Source organism: Palaemon carinicauda, chromosome 2 (assembly GCF_036898095.1).
Source record: "Palaemon carinicauda isolate YSFRI2023 chromosome 2, ASM3689809v2, whole genome shotgun sequence".
In the NCBI taxonomy this organism is placed as follows: Eukaryota; Metazoa; Arthropoda; class Malacostraca; order Decapoda; family Palaemonidae; genus Palaemon; species Palaemon carinicauda.
Genome location: NC_090726.1, coordinates 159,434,833 through 159,450,811, shown reverse-complemented (window position 1 = coordinate 159,450,811; position 15,979 = coordinate 159,434,833). Strand labels below are relative to the sequence as shown.

General features: G+C 41.1%; 1 protein-coding gene across 1 annotated transcript in view; it reads left to right on the top strand.

Moving 5' to 3' along the window:
* CCT6 (chaperonin containing TCP1 subunit 6) overlaps window positions 1-13,605 on the top strand; it is a 45,137-nt gene extending 31,532 nt beyond the window's left edge. The window contains exons 6-11 of the mRNA XM_068359498.1: window positions 410-665; window positions 5,350-5,529; window positions 5,983-6,091; window positions 12,946-13,117; window positions 13,273-13,371; window positions 13,491-13,605. Coding sequence (XP_068215599.1) covers window positions 410-665; window positions 5,350-5,529; window positions 5,983-6,091; window positions 12,946-13,117; window positions 13,273-13,342 — 787 coding nt within the window. The 3' untranslated portion in view covers window positions 13,343-13,371; window positions 13,491-13,605. The remainder of the gene's footprint in view (window positions 1-409; window positions 666-5,349; window positions 5,530-5,982; window positions 6,092-12,945; window positions 13,118-13,272; window positions 13,372-13,490) is intronic.
* The last annotated feature ends 2,374 nt before the right edge of the window (window positions 13,606-15,979 follow it).

The window sequence follows — 15,979 nt, the reverse complement described above, 5'->3', positions numbered from 1 at the left end:
GGTTTGAATTATGAAACTTGCATAAAGAGCTATCAGAATGACAGTGCCAGAGACTAATTTCAATATCACTAATATATATGTAGCTTTTTCTTCTTCAGAAAGAAGCCTAATTTATACTTTTTAGGTTGTTCATTAAGCCAAGATTAAGATGATTATAGAATTTTTAGAAATACTTTACAAATCCAAAATTAGGGTAATTAATAACAACAGTGAGCCCTTGTCTTCCACTGACTTGGGTTAATTCTCTTACTTGAGGTTTCATTCAGGCACACTATTCTGTTTTTTTTTTTTTTTTTTATTATTATTCTTGTATAACTATATTTTTTTCAAATTAATTAAGTCATGGACATTTGATCAAGAATGTATGAATTAAGTACATGATTTAATTTTTACTTGCCTTTTTTTTCAGAGTGAAAAAAGTCCTTGAATTGAAAAAGAAAGTGTGTGATGGCACTGACAAGACACTTGTTGTAATTAATCAGAAGGGTATTGACCCAATGGCCCTAGATATGTTAGCCAAGGAAGGTATCATCGGCCTTCGAAGGGCCAAACGACGTAACATGGAGAGGCTGGCTCTAGCGTGTGGAGGAATGGCTATGAACAGCTTTGATGACTTGGATGAAAGCTCCTTGGGATATGCTGGATCAGTATACGAACACGTGTTGGTAAGTTTCTTTTGAAGATTAATGGACTCTTGGTGTCTTGCCAAGTCAAATCACTGTCTTTGGAGACAGGAGTTACTATGAGGTGTTTTTTTTTTTTTTTTTTAAGTCCTCATTTTTCCCATCCAAGGCATCTACAGTATTCTCAGAGTACATGGCAAGTATATTTTTCTGCCCATGTATGCCATTTATGCTATTAATTTGACATAATGAAGTAAGGCACCTGAGACTTCTTAGCCAGAAAAGCAAAGAAGTCATAGTCTTTATAAAATTCTGAGGGGGTAAAAGAATTATTTTATCAAGGTAATAAGTAATGTCATAACTGTTAGGTAGGGAAATTTTTAGAAGCTGAAAGTAAAAATCTATTAAACCTTTTCATTTATTTTCTAATCTTGAACCATTGTCATACAGTCCACATTTGCAATCAATATCCCCATGCAAGTCTTCAAGTGCCTGGCAAGACGAGCAATATTGCAAAGAGCGGCTATTAATAGATGGGGGACTGTGATCGACTGTTAGTTAGTAACTAGTTACCCCCAAAGGGTTTGCTGTAGACAGTTTGCACAAGTGAAAGTCTCAACCCAGTTTGGCTTTAGCATTTTGAAAAGTATAGCTTATTTTCTTTCAAATAATTTTTGTCATCAATTCAGAGTACGTTATCACTGAAACCCCTTTAAATTATATTTATTCATTAAAGATTATCTACACTGATATGGAAATGATAATTAAGTCCTATATTTTAAAGTAATAACATGAATGATGACTTTACCTTCTGCCATTGATAGAAAATATGGAAGGATCAGCGTTAATGTTTTCCCTCGTCTTTACTTTGGGTAAATCCGAAAAAATGTCCTAGCGTAAATGACGAAATATTCAAGTAAACTCAGGTGTGTGACGAGTAGTTTTTCACAAGGAACTGCCAAAATTCTCTGGTAGCACAAGTTTAGCTTATAACTAACATGTTTTAGCAGTGATGCAATCACAATTGCTCTTTTAAATACTGTACTTGGGTAATGTTTTTAAATGTCAATAATTGACTACAGAAGACAAAAAAGATCCACAAAAATTTAGGGGGTGCTTTACAGTACTGCTTAAATTCAAGAAAAGTTTATCTTTGGAACCCTTTTATGAAATTGGCAAAATTAACAATGAAAACATGATTTCTGTTGGATGTGTCAGAGACTGGGTTACTTGTACATGGTAAGGTAATTTTTGCCTGTCTACCGCAGTTTTGAGTTAAGAATAATAATAAACCTAAAGCCTTGCATAGGTATCATAAGAAATCCTTGTCAAATTTAGTGAGCAAATACTCTGAAGGACATGTTTTTATGTCTTAGGGCAGTTATTGAATACAGTAAGTTCCCTAAGAACTTTCAACATGCTAGCTGTCATATATAAGAATGTGTGCATCAATTACCTTTTTTTATGCCACGGGGTTATAAAAACAGTGAGAATAGCGCCAACGTATCCCTGCGTGTCGTAAGAGGCGACTAAAAGGGATGGGGCGAGGGGACTGGGAACCCCCTCTCCTGTATTATAATCCTGTGAGACATCAAAAAGGTGACGCCGGGGGAGAGAGTGACTGCTCCCCACACTCTAGTTTGGGGTGTTTGAATGTGCATGGATGTAGTACGATAGAGAGTGAAAGATGTGAGATTGGAAGTATGTTTAGGAATAGAAGGATTGATATATTGGCTTTGTGTGAGACATAAAGGGAAAGGTGAAGTGATATTTGGTGAAATGTCTGGGATTGAAAGGGGAAGAGCAAGAGAAGGTGTGGCTTTATAGCTGAGTGAATGGATGACAGGTAAAGTAGTGGAATGGAAATACATTTTAACGTGGGTAAGGGTTAGGTTGGGTTGGGAATGTTGGGCTTTTGTCACAGTGCGTATGGGCCAGGATGTGTGAAAAGTGAAGAAGAGCGGAATGAATTAACTAGGTGCGTAGAAGGACTGGGTAGAAGGAATTATGTAGTTGTTATGGGTGACTTAAATGCTAGAGTGGCCTCTGGAGAGGTAGAAAGTGTCATTGGGAAGTATGGCGTACCAGGTGAAAATGAGTGTGGTGAGAGACGGGTAGATTGTGTTGAGCAAGAGATGGTGATAAGTTCTAGCTTTTTCAAAAAGAAAGATAAAAACAAGTATACATGGGTAAGAGTGGTAGAAAGGGCGTTAATGGATTATGTGTTGATAACTAAAAGAATGTTTGGAAGATTGAAAGACATGCAGGTGTTTAGGGGTATGGCTAATGGTATGTCTGATTATTTTTTTGGTGGAAGGAAAATTAGTTGTAGGAAAAGAGTGAGGGAATAGAGTAGGTGGATGTAAAAGGGAGCTAGTGAGGGTTGAAGAGCTAATAAAACGGGGGTAAAAAGTAAATATCTATCAAGAAAGGTTGAAAATGGCATATGACGAAGTGAAAGTAAGAGAAACTGGTAATTTAGAGGAGGAGTAGAAGTTAGTAAAAGAAAATTTTGTTGGGATTGCAAGTGATGTGTGTGCCAAGAAGTTTGTTGGAGGCAGCATGAGGAAGGGCAGGGCAGTGAATGGTGGAATGAAGGAGTGAAGGTAAAAGTGGAAGAGAAAAAGAGGGCTTTTGAAGAATGGCTGCAGAGCAGTAGTGTAGAGAAGTATGAAAGATATAGAGAAAAATGTGCAAGTTGTGTGGCAAAGAGGGCAGCTGACCTGAGGTGGGGTCACGGATTGGGTCATTCATATGAAGAGAATAAGTAGTAGTTTTGGAAAAAAGTGAAGAAAATAAGGAAGGCTGGTTCAAGAATTGAAGAGTGTGAAAGATGGAAATGTAAGGTGGTTACAAGGAGAGGAGGCAAGGAAAAGGTGGGCGGAATATTTTGAAAGTTTACTGAATGTTGAGGATAATAGGGAGGCAGATATAATTGCTGTTGCAGGTGTTAAGGTGCCAGTGATGGGAGATGATAATGAGAGAGAGATTACAATAGAGGAAGTGAGGAGAGCACTAGATGAAACGAGAGTAGGAAAATCATCTGGTATGGATGGTGTGAGAGCCGAGATGTTGAAGGAAGGGGGTGTGACTGTACTTGAATGGTTGGTGAGATTGTTTAATATGTGTTTTGTGTTGTCAGTGGTACCAGTAGATTGGGTTTGTGTGTGTAATGTACCACTATATAAGGGTAAGGGAGATGTGCATGAGTGTTGTAATTCAAGGGGTGTTAGTTTGTTGAGTGTAGTTGGAAAAGTGTATAGTTGAGTACTGATTAATAGGATTAAGGATAAAACAGAGAATGCAATCTTAAAAGTACAGGGTGGTTTTAGATGAGGTAGGGGTTGTATGACTTGGATTTTTACTGTTAGGCAGATATGCGAGAAATATTTGGCAAAAGGTAAGGATGTGTATGTTGCGTTTATGGATCTGGAGAAAGCGTATGATAGAGTTGATAGGGAAGCAATGTGGAATGTGATGAGGTTATATGGAGTTGGTGGAAGGTTGTTGCAAGCAATGAAAAGTTTCTACAAAGGTAGTAAAGCATGTGATAAGATAGGAAATGAAGTGAGCGATTGGTTTCCGGTGAGAGTGGGGCTGAGACAGGGATGTGTGATGTCGCCATGGTTATTTAACTTGTATGTTGATGGAGTGGTTATAGAGGTGAATGCTCGAGTTCTTGGACGAGGACTGAAACTGGCAGACGAGAATGACCATGAATGGGAGGTAAATCAGTTGTTGTTTGCGGATGATACTGTACTGGTTGCAGTCGCGGAAAGATGCTTGGCTGATCAGTGACAGAATTTAGAAGGGTCTGTGAGAGAAGGAAGTTGAGACTTAATATGGGTAAGAGTAAGATTATGAGATGTACAAGAAGGGAAGGTGGTGCGAGGTTGAATTTCATGTTGATTGGAGAGTTAGTTGAGGAGGTGGATTAGTTTAGGTACTTGGGGTCTGTTGTTGCAGCAAATGGTGGAGTGGAAGCAGATGTAAGTCAGAGAGTGAATGATTGATGCAAAGTGTTGAGGGCAGTTAACGGAGTAGTAAAAAATAGAGGGTTGGGCATGAATGTAAGGAGAGTTCTGTATGAAAAAGTGATTGTACCAACTGTGATGTTTGGATCGGAGTTGTGGGGAAGGAAAGTGACGGAGAGACAGAAATTGAATGTGTTTGAGATGAAGTGTCTAAGGAGTATGGCTGGTGTATCTCGAGTAGATAGGGTTAGGAACGAAGTAGTGAGGGTGAGAACGGGTGTAAGAAATGAGTTAGCAGCTAGAGTAGATATGAATGTGTTGAGGTGGTTTGGCCATGTTGAGAGAATGGAAAATGACTGTCTGCTAAAGAAGGTGATGAATACAAGAGTTGATGGGAGAAGTACAAGAGGAAGACCAAGGTTTGGGTGGATAGATGGAGTGAAGAAGCTCAGGGTGATAGGAGAATAGATGTAAGTACTGTAATGTATTAAATCTTGACTCGCATCTTAACTTGAACTGTTGTTAAGAGGTAGTCTGCTTCTCAATGAATCTTAGCATTCTCTCACCAAACCTCAATTGGTGTTTGCTGTTGGAGGTCTTGATTATTGGAAGGAGAAATTGAAGGGTCAGTAACAGGATTTCTGTAATTCTTAATTTTAATGTTTTTAGAGATTCTGTCGCTGGTGTTCTTCAGTTAATATCTTATAATTTACAAAGTATCAAAATATATTTAGTAGTATTTTTTCTTTTAGGGTGAAACCAAATACACCTTTGTAGAAGAGTTGAAGAATCCACAGAGTGTAACCATCCTTATCAAAGGACCGTACAAACATACACTGGTCCAGACAAAAGATGCTGTAAGGGATGGTCTGAGGGCTATTAAAAATGCTTTGGATGATAAATCCTTAATCCCAGGTGCTGGTGCTTTTGAGGTGAGTGTATTTTACCTTCAACCTGTTTTCTTTATGAAGGATATATTGATGTAAATAATATCTTAATTGTTTATACTTAGTTTAATTATTGTGAAGGCTTGTTTATGACATGAATTCTACCCAATGAATCTTTAATTACTCTAAAAATATTTCTTGAATATGTTTAATGGTGAATCTATTTTCTATGGAAATATTCTTTAAAATATAAAAAAAAAATATCAATATTAAGTATATTATCCCAGATTAACGATACCCATAAAAGAAAAGTGCCATAGAAAAAGAGAGAGATATTAATTGTGACTTGATATCCTTAGTATGTGTAAGCTTAGTAGTAATCATATACTGTAATTTTAAGCAGTAATTACAGTGCGTTTTCAAGAAAAAATTATTTTGATCACAATAGTTTAGTAGTTTACTATAAACTTTGTGAGTAGAACTTATTTGTCATCTCAGGTTGCTGCATATGATGCTCTCATCAAGTATGAGAGTGAAGTGAAAGGCCGCGCCCGGTACGGTGTCCGAGCGTTTGCTGATGCACTCTTGGTTATTCCAAAGACTCTTGGTAAGTTGTAAAATAGTTATGTAATGAAAGACTTGGAAGATTAAAAAAAATTTAAGCCATAGTTTTACCCAACTTGTTTTATAAAAGAAAATTTTAGCCCTAGTTTTACCCAACTTATTACAACAATGATGTGTGTAGACGGTAGGAATTGGATCTGGTAGTTATCACTTCCCTGTAATTCATTTTTGTCTTTTTCCAACTATATTTTTTAGGGGATTTTGTCAGCCATAGCAGTATAGAAATGTGATAGAAAAATGTGAGAAAAGTTTCACAGTAATTTTAAATTGTTCCGTAACTGAAATACAAACCACGCTATTTAAGATGGGTTATTACTTCGGCGTAGCTGAAATGACGAGCCATTAGAATTTTAACGAGGGTTTACTACCCCACCGCTAGTTAAGGGGGGGATAGCTTGCTCCCCCCCCCCCACACACACACACACCTGTGAATACTTCACTTTGCTTTTGGCTCGGGTGATGAACAGACATGTCTGCTCTCACCCTCACTTGACTGCCATTTATCTGTTTTTGCTTTCTCTTTTTCTACAGTGTGTGTGAAGTTGGCCTCTATTTATAATAATGCGTACGTGTCCTGGATTACCTGACCGCCCTTGTGGGACTTTTATGTCGGCGGTCGACACAGATCCTCGCACCTTGTGTCCTCATTATAGGGGCCAACGGTGTGATAGTGGTAATGTATGCGGTGAGTGTAGGGAGTGGTCTACCTCCCAGTGGGAGAGGTTTGCCCGGCGCCGGAAGAAGAAGTCCAAAAGGGATATTTCTCCTTCAAAGGCTTCTTTGAAGAGAGAAAATTCCAAGGCCTCTTCTTCCGTAGCCCAAACCACCTCCGAAGCTCCCACTCGATCGGTCTCTTCTGAGAGGCCATCGAGTGGTAGCGTAGGCCGTAGTTCTGTTGACTGATCCCGGGGTGCGGGAGAGGTAGTTGCCTCCCATAGCGAGGCAGCTGCCCCTCCTCCCCCGAAGGAGGATATTGATTTCTCTGTGAATAACAATGATTTGTTACAGCTTTGGGCTTCCTTGGGGCTTCAGGGTTCGCCCTCCAAGGAAGCCCTGTTTAACATGATCAAATTGGGAGCAGCTGTTAAAAAATCGCCGACGATAGCAGACATAGATCCTCAGTTTATCGTTGACGTTGTTGTAACGGAGGCTCCGGTGTGTCTGATAAAACTCCTACTCCTGTTGTTGCTGAGGTAGCTGAAGGCTTAGCTTCCCCCTCTGAACATCCTTCGAGGGTGGAACTTAGTCCTATGGTCCCTCCTGTTAGTGATTCTCCCGCTCGGGGGAGTTCACTTACGGAGACTCCTCTGCAGAGGCCTTATGATGGTCAGCTTGCTGATCCCACGGCCCCTAGAGGGCGTATAAGGCGGAAGGATCGTCCTCCCCTTCGCCTTAGAGGACTTCCTTCTCCTCACAATGGAGTTAGGAGGCGCCTCTTCGGCTCGTCATCCTCGCAGTCCTCTGCGGAGGAGACTCGCCGTTCACCGATCCTGCCAGCTACCACCTTAGACCTCTCCGGAGATCGTTCGCGATCTCCTTCGGTGGAAGGTTGTCCTTCGGGACCCCCTGACCTGTCACCCTCCAGACCTGCTGACCTGCCGTCACTCATCAAGGCTGCTGATGCGCTAAATGCGCCTTCTAACCCTGTCATTACACAGGCACCTGACCCTTTGGGGCACAAGGGACTAGAGCGCAAAACTGCGCCAGGTACCCCCTGCGCGCCATCACGCTGCTGCTGTTCCTGACTTAACGCCCCAGCGCGCGCGTGCGCGCACCTGTTCCTGTTCCTACGCGCCAGGGTTCCCCTGCGTGCCCACGATCTCCTGCGCGCCAGTGCCCACCTGCAGTTCCTGCTATAGCGCGCCAGAGCTCACCTGCGCACACGCGCTCTCCTGCTCGCAAACGCTCATCTGTTCCTGCTACAGCACTCAAGCGCTCTCCTACTCGTCAGCGCTCTCCAGTGCCTCAGCGCACTTCTGGAGTTGAGCGCGCAGTCGCAGTTGTTCCTGATATATCGCGCAAGCGCTCACCGGCGCGCCAGCGCACCCCTACGTTCCAGCGCGCAGTCCAGGAGGTACCTAAGTTAGCGCACGGACGCTCACAGGTACCCCTGCACTCTCCATCCAAACTGCGCACTCCTGTGCACCCGAATCCTGTTGCGCGCCCAACTCAGCAGCGCACACCTGAGCGCCCGAATCCTGTTGCGCGCCCATCGCAACAGCGCACTCCTGTGCGCCCGCATCCTGATGCGCGCCCACGATCTCCTCAAGGGACAGTTCCTGCCCCACCTGCGCGCAAATTCACCTTTGCGCTATCACGAGGCTGCGCAATCGCGCCCTCGCCCCGTGCTTCCAGATACGCGCGCTCCACGCCCGCGCGCTAGAGACATTTCTCCTGCGCACGCGCGCCCAACAGTCTCGCCCGCACGGGCTCTTCAGCAGGATCCTGCACGCCCGCGCTATCAAATGATTGCTCACGCGCAAGCGCCCATCCAGCCTTCAACCCCGTCCCACGTTCCAGCTCCTGTGCGCCCTCGCCATCAGCCTCGCGCGGGCGTGATAAATTCCTACCGCGCATGATCATCGCGCGCGATCCAGGGCAGGGCTCATTGCGCGACCACCAGCGCAATTTGCGCCGCGATCCCGCACGCGATTTCACGGGGCTTCAGGCGGACAGGTCATCGTCTCGTTCCCCTCCTCGCAAGCGCAGAACAGCGCGCTCGCCGGAGGAGGGGAGGTTTCCGGACAGGTCTAAGGACTCTTTTTTTTCTTCAGCTTCGTTTTAGGCGAACCCTTGTTTGTCGACTCCTCCTAGGGATCGATCGATCCCCTTCCCTCCAGAGGGAGTGTCTGACAGCGCGACTGTTAGCCAACAGCCCTGGTTTGGGACCATAGTCAGAGCTCTCATGCAGGCTTTTAAGCCTGTGTTCTCTGAACTGGGTCACAAAACAGTGGCGGCGGCTTCTCCCCTGAAGAGGAAGAGAGGAGTCCCCTTCGTGGTGTCTCCTCCGAGGACTAAGCTGTCTCCTCGGAAAACCTTGCGCAAGGCTCCCTCTCCCCCCGCCAGACTTTCTCTCCCTCCCCTGCGGATGAGGATTTCCCATCCTCAGGGGAGTCGGACAAGCCGGTCCGTTCCCCCATCGAACCAATGGGGGAAACTCCGCCTCTCCCTGAGAAGTCTTCTTGTACAGGGGTAGAGAAGAGCCTGCATCCATCGTTACTAGAGTCCTTTATCCCTCCCAGGAGGGAGCCGAAGGACTCGGAAGACTTTACTTATGTCTTCGGCAAGGATCAGACAGGAGCCAGCTAGACCTTCGGAGAATGTCCACGAGTCCACCCAGGAAAAGCCACTGGGGACGGGAGACTTTGCTGCTAGCCCTTCGGGAGGAGAGCTTCAAGAGTCAGAACATGTGTTCTGGCAAGTTCTGACCATCATGAGAAATCTCAACGGGTTTCAGGACCCTGAGATTCCTCCTTTGCTCTGGTCAGAAGGGATGAAGAGTGCCAGAGAGAAAGTCGAAGGCCAGCTCTCTGAGCTTGTCTCTTCCAACAGATCCAGCGCCGGTAACAAGTTCCTCCCTCCTCCTCGAGTCCACCAGAGGAGGTATTTTGAAATCTTAGAGGAGACTTGTTTGGGTCTTCCTGTTCACCATTCTGTGGAAGAACTCACTTGGAGAGTCCCTCTAGAGAGAGACTCCAACCGGCATGTTTTGTATTCTGCTACTGAGATCCTAAGCCAGGAGAAGGTGGCAAAGTGTGCCATGCAGGCAACCTTGTGGCTTGACATCTGGCTGGGGTCTCTGGGCATCCTGGTGTGGTCTGAGGATCTGTCCAAGGAAAGCACCAGGAAGGCACTGGAGACATTCTTACTCTCTGGCACAAGTTTCTGGCCCACCAAGTCTCGAGCTTGTGGGCCAATACGATCCTGAAACAACGGGACGCAGTGGCTGAGAGATTTCACCAGAAGGTCCCCAGTTCCGACGTTAGCAGGCTCAGACATTTTTCCGTACTTGGTAAGAGTTTGTTTGAGCCTAAGGATGTGGAGCTAGCTGCTGAGAGGTGGAGGAAGTCCAACCAGGATTCCCTCCTCCATAGGGCCCTGACATTGAGGCCCTACAAACCTCCAGCAACCCAACAGCCCCGTCCAGCTATGAATGCGAAGAAGACGACAGCAGAAGAGCCAAAGGTGTCTAAGCCCTTTGCTGTCAAGGACAGGAAGGGCAGAAAGTCCTCCAGGGGAGGTAAAAATCCTAGAGGGAGCAGCCGAGGCCGTAAACGCTAGGATTGGCAGTCCCCCTGCATGTCCACCAGTGGGGGGATGCATACAAAGTTGCGCGACAAGGTGGCAGCAACTCGGGGCAGATACCTGGACGATTTCCGTGATCGGTCAGGGATATCGCGTCCCGTTCACAACATCTCTACCTCCCCTGACAGCGAAGCCAGTGTCATTGAGCTCCCTTACCATGGGATCGGTATGGGGGCAAGCCCTCCGGACAGAAGTCGAGACCATATTGAAGAAGGACGCTCTCCAAGAGGTGGCAGACGGGTCCCCAGGCTTCCACAGTCGACCCTTTCTTGTAAAGAAGGCGTCTGGAGGCTGGAGACCAGTCATCGACCCCTCTACCCTGAACGGGTTTGTCAAACAGACACCGTTCAGCAAGCTACCCCCCCCCCGCGCGCGTGCTAACTAGCGGTGGGGTAGTAAACCCTCGTTGAAATTCTAATGGCTCGTCATTTCAGCTACCCGGAAGTAATAACCCAGATTAAATAGCTAAGGGTTGTATAGTTAGGAAAAATACAAATTATCTACGAATTTGTCATTTTATAGGGGTAAGAGAACAGGAAATATCAAAGCCTCCACGAAAATGTGCATAAATTCTAAAGAAATATAGTACTTATACAGTACCCCTAAATCTATAAACTTTCCAGTTTTCGTTCATCTCAAGAGACTTGTACTTCCATTAAAGTAACGAGACAATCTAGCTTTTAATGGTAACCCCCCATGGCTTGTTCAAGCCACTGATCCTTTGTCTTTCAGTCTGAAGTCAAAGATACAGAATAAAGTTTAGTTTAAGTAGAACTGTTTGATTTTGGTATATATTAACCACAAAAACCATTAAAGAATTCTTTTGGGTGGTACTATACTGTCTTGTCAGAGGTTTTTTTGGTCTAAATGACTTGAAAGCCTCTGACTGGACAGTATAGTACCAGCCAAAAGAATTTAATGGTTTTTGGGGTTACTACATACCGGAATCAAACACGTTTACTTATACTATTCTTTATTCCGTATTAACTTCAGACTGAACGACAAAGGATCAGTGGCTTGAACAAGCCATTGGTGGTTGCCATTAACTGCTTAGATTGTCTCTGAACTTTACTAGAGGCACAAGTCTATAGAGATGAAAGAAAACTGGGATAAATGTCAATAAATCTGAACTTCCAGAGAGAAGTATGAATATTAGGCAAGTACTGTATAGAAATAGCAAACACTTATTAAAATTTCACCTTTTAATTAAAAATTTGATAACTTGAAATGGGATAAATTTTAAAAGATTTTTAGTAAAATTCATAATTTATGCCTGAAGTGGGATGCTAAAATTATAGCACAAAAAAGGAAGTAGTTGAGAGGTGTGTGGTTGAGGAAGTGGAAAGAATGAGATGAAAGATATTAACAAAGGTTTTGCATCTAAAAAGAAGGGGAGAGGTATCAGTCAAAAGAAATAGAAGATACATGTATGGCAGGACTGAAATTTAATGTAAAAGAGGCATAACAAAAGACCTGAGATAGGCAAAGATTCATTCACTAAGTACCCAGGATCAAAGAAAATGCAGAGGAGAAATCTTACTTCTAAAAATATTAAGGGAAAGCTTGATGTAAAAAATTTTAATACTAATTTTATTAGTATTTTGTTGTAGTAAGTAGTCCTTTTTAATCCAAGGATTTTAAATTGAAGTGTATAATTATTTTTGGTTATATCATCAATGATTAAAGTAGAAATAGCTTTACTATATTTTAAGGAATACTATTTTGGGTCGTCTTTATAAACTAGTAGTTAATAGAAAACTTATTTTTTTTAAGTACTCCGCAAAGATTTGACTAATAGATGTGGTTAATATCCCTCTTGCTTTTCGTTTAAAGAACGAGTAGCCCACAATTTTCATGAAGTTTCATTGTAGTAACGCTTTAAGAAGTTACTAATTTAGTACAGTTGTAAAGTGCAGATCTCAGTTGTAGATACCCTAGAGTTATTTTTTCAAGCTCAATTTTGGAAATACTGTAATTAGTCTATGTACCACTGCACTTCCCCCAATTTTCAGAGGTAGCCTACATAAAAAAAAAAAGTAAAGGGGTGGGGAGACCGTTTCTTCTCGCCATTCCTCCCTGCCTGACAAGGGACCAGTCCTGTTTGGTTGGTACTGCTAGGGTGCCATAGCCCACTCTCCCCTGTTATTCACTACTAATGAAGCTTCATATGCAGACTTCCCTAATTAGATTTAGATTTTGTCAAAATATTCAACATTTTTATCATACCTAATTATATTTTTTAACGCAATTTATATAGAATTGAAATATTAAAACTTGAAACATTCACTGGGACAGCCTTATGCAGTAGATAGCTTAGATGGTAGTTTAGATAAACTACCTAATAATAATAATAATTTTTGTATGGGCAATTTTTATCTTTTAATGGAATACTTGCTACAGTGTTCCTTTTGCTGTATTATTTATCTATTTTAGCATTTATAAGGTTTCAAAAGACACAGGATATTTTCAAGAAACTGCCTCTGATCATTTGTAAAATGGAAAGTTTTGTATTAAAATTGCTTTGTTTTTCAGCATCAAATAGTGGATATGATCCTATGGACAGTTTGGTGAAACTTAGGGAGGAATACAAAAATGGAGGGGGTATTCCAATTGGTCTGGATATCAGCACTGGAGAAGCTTTGAATCCAATCGATGTTGGAATTTTTGATAATTATTGTGTTAAGAAACACATGTTAGATGCTTGGTTAGTATTACCATAGAGCATTTTTTATCTATTTCAAAATAGTTTTTTCTATTGATTTAAGTTTGAAGGATATGAAATAATTAAAGTAATAGGGTGTTGAAAAATTCATGTCATTTATTAATGTTTTATTATCCTGAATCTTATCTTATTTTCAGTGCTGTCATTGCTCGCAATTTGTTAATCGTTGATGAAATAATGCGGGCTGGTTTGTCGCAGCTGAAATAAGCTGATCCAATTAGTCATAAAACAGAAAGGTAAGTTGTGTTTCTACATGATAAGAAAATGTAATATTTGTAAGATTGAAAATTTTCTTGAATAATGGTGATCTATTATATTTGTGAATTCCACTTATGTTGTCTGTATCTTTTTTCAGTGCATAACTCAACCACAGCAATGATCATTTACTTACACCTAGGAAAGAGCCTTTAATTCTAAGCTTTACTGTTTTGCTTTCGTAATTTTTTTTTCTAATAAATTATTAATATTTAGTCATGTGTCATTTGTACCTTTAATTCCTTCTAAGGTAATATTAAGTTAGTACGTTTTATATCAAAGCTTATAGACTTGTAAATGTAAAATTTGATGCGACGACTAAAGAATTTTCTTGATAGCGTTGGCTATTCACAGTATACATACATTATTTTGGGTGACACAAATGTGCCATTCTGGCTACTCCTATGAGAATTAAGACATTGAGGATCGACCATATTTTTTTGTTCATTTGAAAACCAGGGAGGGGAAATATTAGATATTGCACTCCAACAATGCAATTCTTTTAGTTTCAATATTTTATGAAATAATTGTATAAATTCTTGTTGTTCTTTGATAGACATCTTAATCTTAAATAAATGTGAAAAATTGTCATTAACACACTGTATGGGATATGATTCATATATCAATATTTTATATATATATATATATATATATATATATATATATATATATATATATATATATATATATGTATATATATATATATATATAATATTTTTTATATATATATATGTTGCTGTCTCACAGGATGTAGATACAGGAGAGGGGGTTCCCAGCCCCCTCGTCCCGTGGGAGGGTGGGCTGTGGCACCCTAGCAGTACCAGCTAAACTCGGTTGAGTCCCTTGTTAGGCTGGAGGAACGTAGAGTGTAGAGGTCCCCTTTTTTGTTTTATTTCATTTGTTGATGTCGGCTACCCCCCAAAATTGGGGGAAGTGCCTTGTTATATGTATGTATGTATGTATTATATATATATATATATATATATATATATATATATATATATATATGTATATATATTATATTATATATATATATATATTATTATATATATAAATATATATATATATATATATATATATATATGTGTGTGTGTACACATACTTTAGATGTCTTTTGTACTTCAATACGCATAGAACATCATGTTTTTTCTGTAAGCAAGTGGTTAACAAAACTAAAATATTAAATTAATGGAAATAACCATTTGGATACACACATGAAAAATGGGGTTATGCCATGTAAGCAGGAGTAATCTCAAAATACAAAGACTAATGCATGCCTAAATGTTTGTAGCCAGAGAAAATGTGAATATACCTAAATGAAAGGTACCCCGACTTTTCATTTAGCCAAGGGGGGGGGGGGGGTGTGGCTTCTTGGACACCTTACTCAACTCCTGTATAGAATTGGAAACCAAACACATTTATGGAAATTTCATAAAAAATGTAGAAGTAAAATTTTTTCCCCACCCAAGTACCAAAGTTGGCATACTTGAAGCACTGCAATTTGTGTGGAATTAGATTCTGAAAAAAAATTTTTTGTAGCCAATTCCTTTTGAGAATCAAATCTTTGCACAGCATTCTGGTTAATCTAGAGCAATGGTTCCCAAACTGGGGGGCTTGCCCCACTAGGGGGGCATGAGGTCGATACAAGGGGGGCGTGAAGTCATCTGCTCGAAATTACATGTTTAATAGAATAATAAAATCATTAAAAGAACAAATATCTGTCATTAGATACATGTAAAGTATAATTATAGCAGTCACTCCAACCCATTTTCTATTAAGCTAGTTCTCTTCACACGTTCTGGACACGTCACTTATACCAGCCAACAAGACCACTGAGGGACTAGTCACAAACTCAATACTCCATCCCGTCAACTCGAGCACATATTCCCCTTGTCCATGGTAGGGATTTATTTCACTTTCCAATCCATATTTGATTATGGAATGTTATTGTGATTTCATATGTGATATTATAATGGCTTTTCTGCTGCATATAATTATGTCAACGTTTTGTTGTCAGTTGCGTATCGATGGTGGTTGTAGCAGTGGTCAACTGAAATTTCATGTGTTTTTATGTGTAGTATATGGTATGGTGAACGGGGACGATGTGGGCATGTATGAGTGACATTGTAACCTTGACGATTTGCAGTATGGAATGTCTTAATGATTGTGTGAAATACTCGTTGTGATCGAAAGTGTGAAAGGTGAACAATACACTGTGAGTTTTGTATGCTAGTTTGAGATATCTCCCCATGTACCCAAAAGTAGGTGAAGAAGCACTTCGTGTGATTCTTCCCTTTTCTTCTACTTATCTTTGTGAAGCAGGATTTTCAGCTCTTGTTGTTCTGAAAACAAAACAGCACAACCGACTTGATGTAGAAAATGACTTGCGTTGTGGGCTGTCATCCTTCAATCCTAGAATTTCTGATCTTGTGAGGAAGAAGCAGCAACATCCATCTCACTAAATTTGACCAGAAATTGTGCGTTAGTCTCATAAGAATTTCTAAATATTATATGCCATGTTTTCAAATTATCTACTGTATTCTTAAAATTGCTACTCAATTTAGCCAATTTGCTAATGTTCAATCTTGT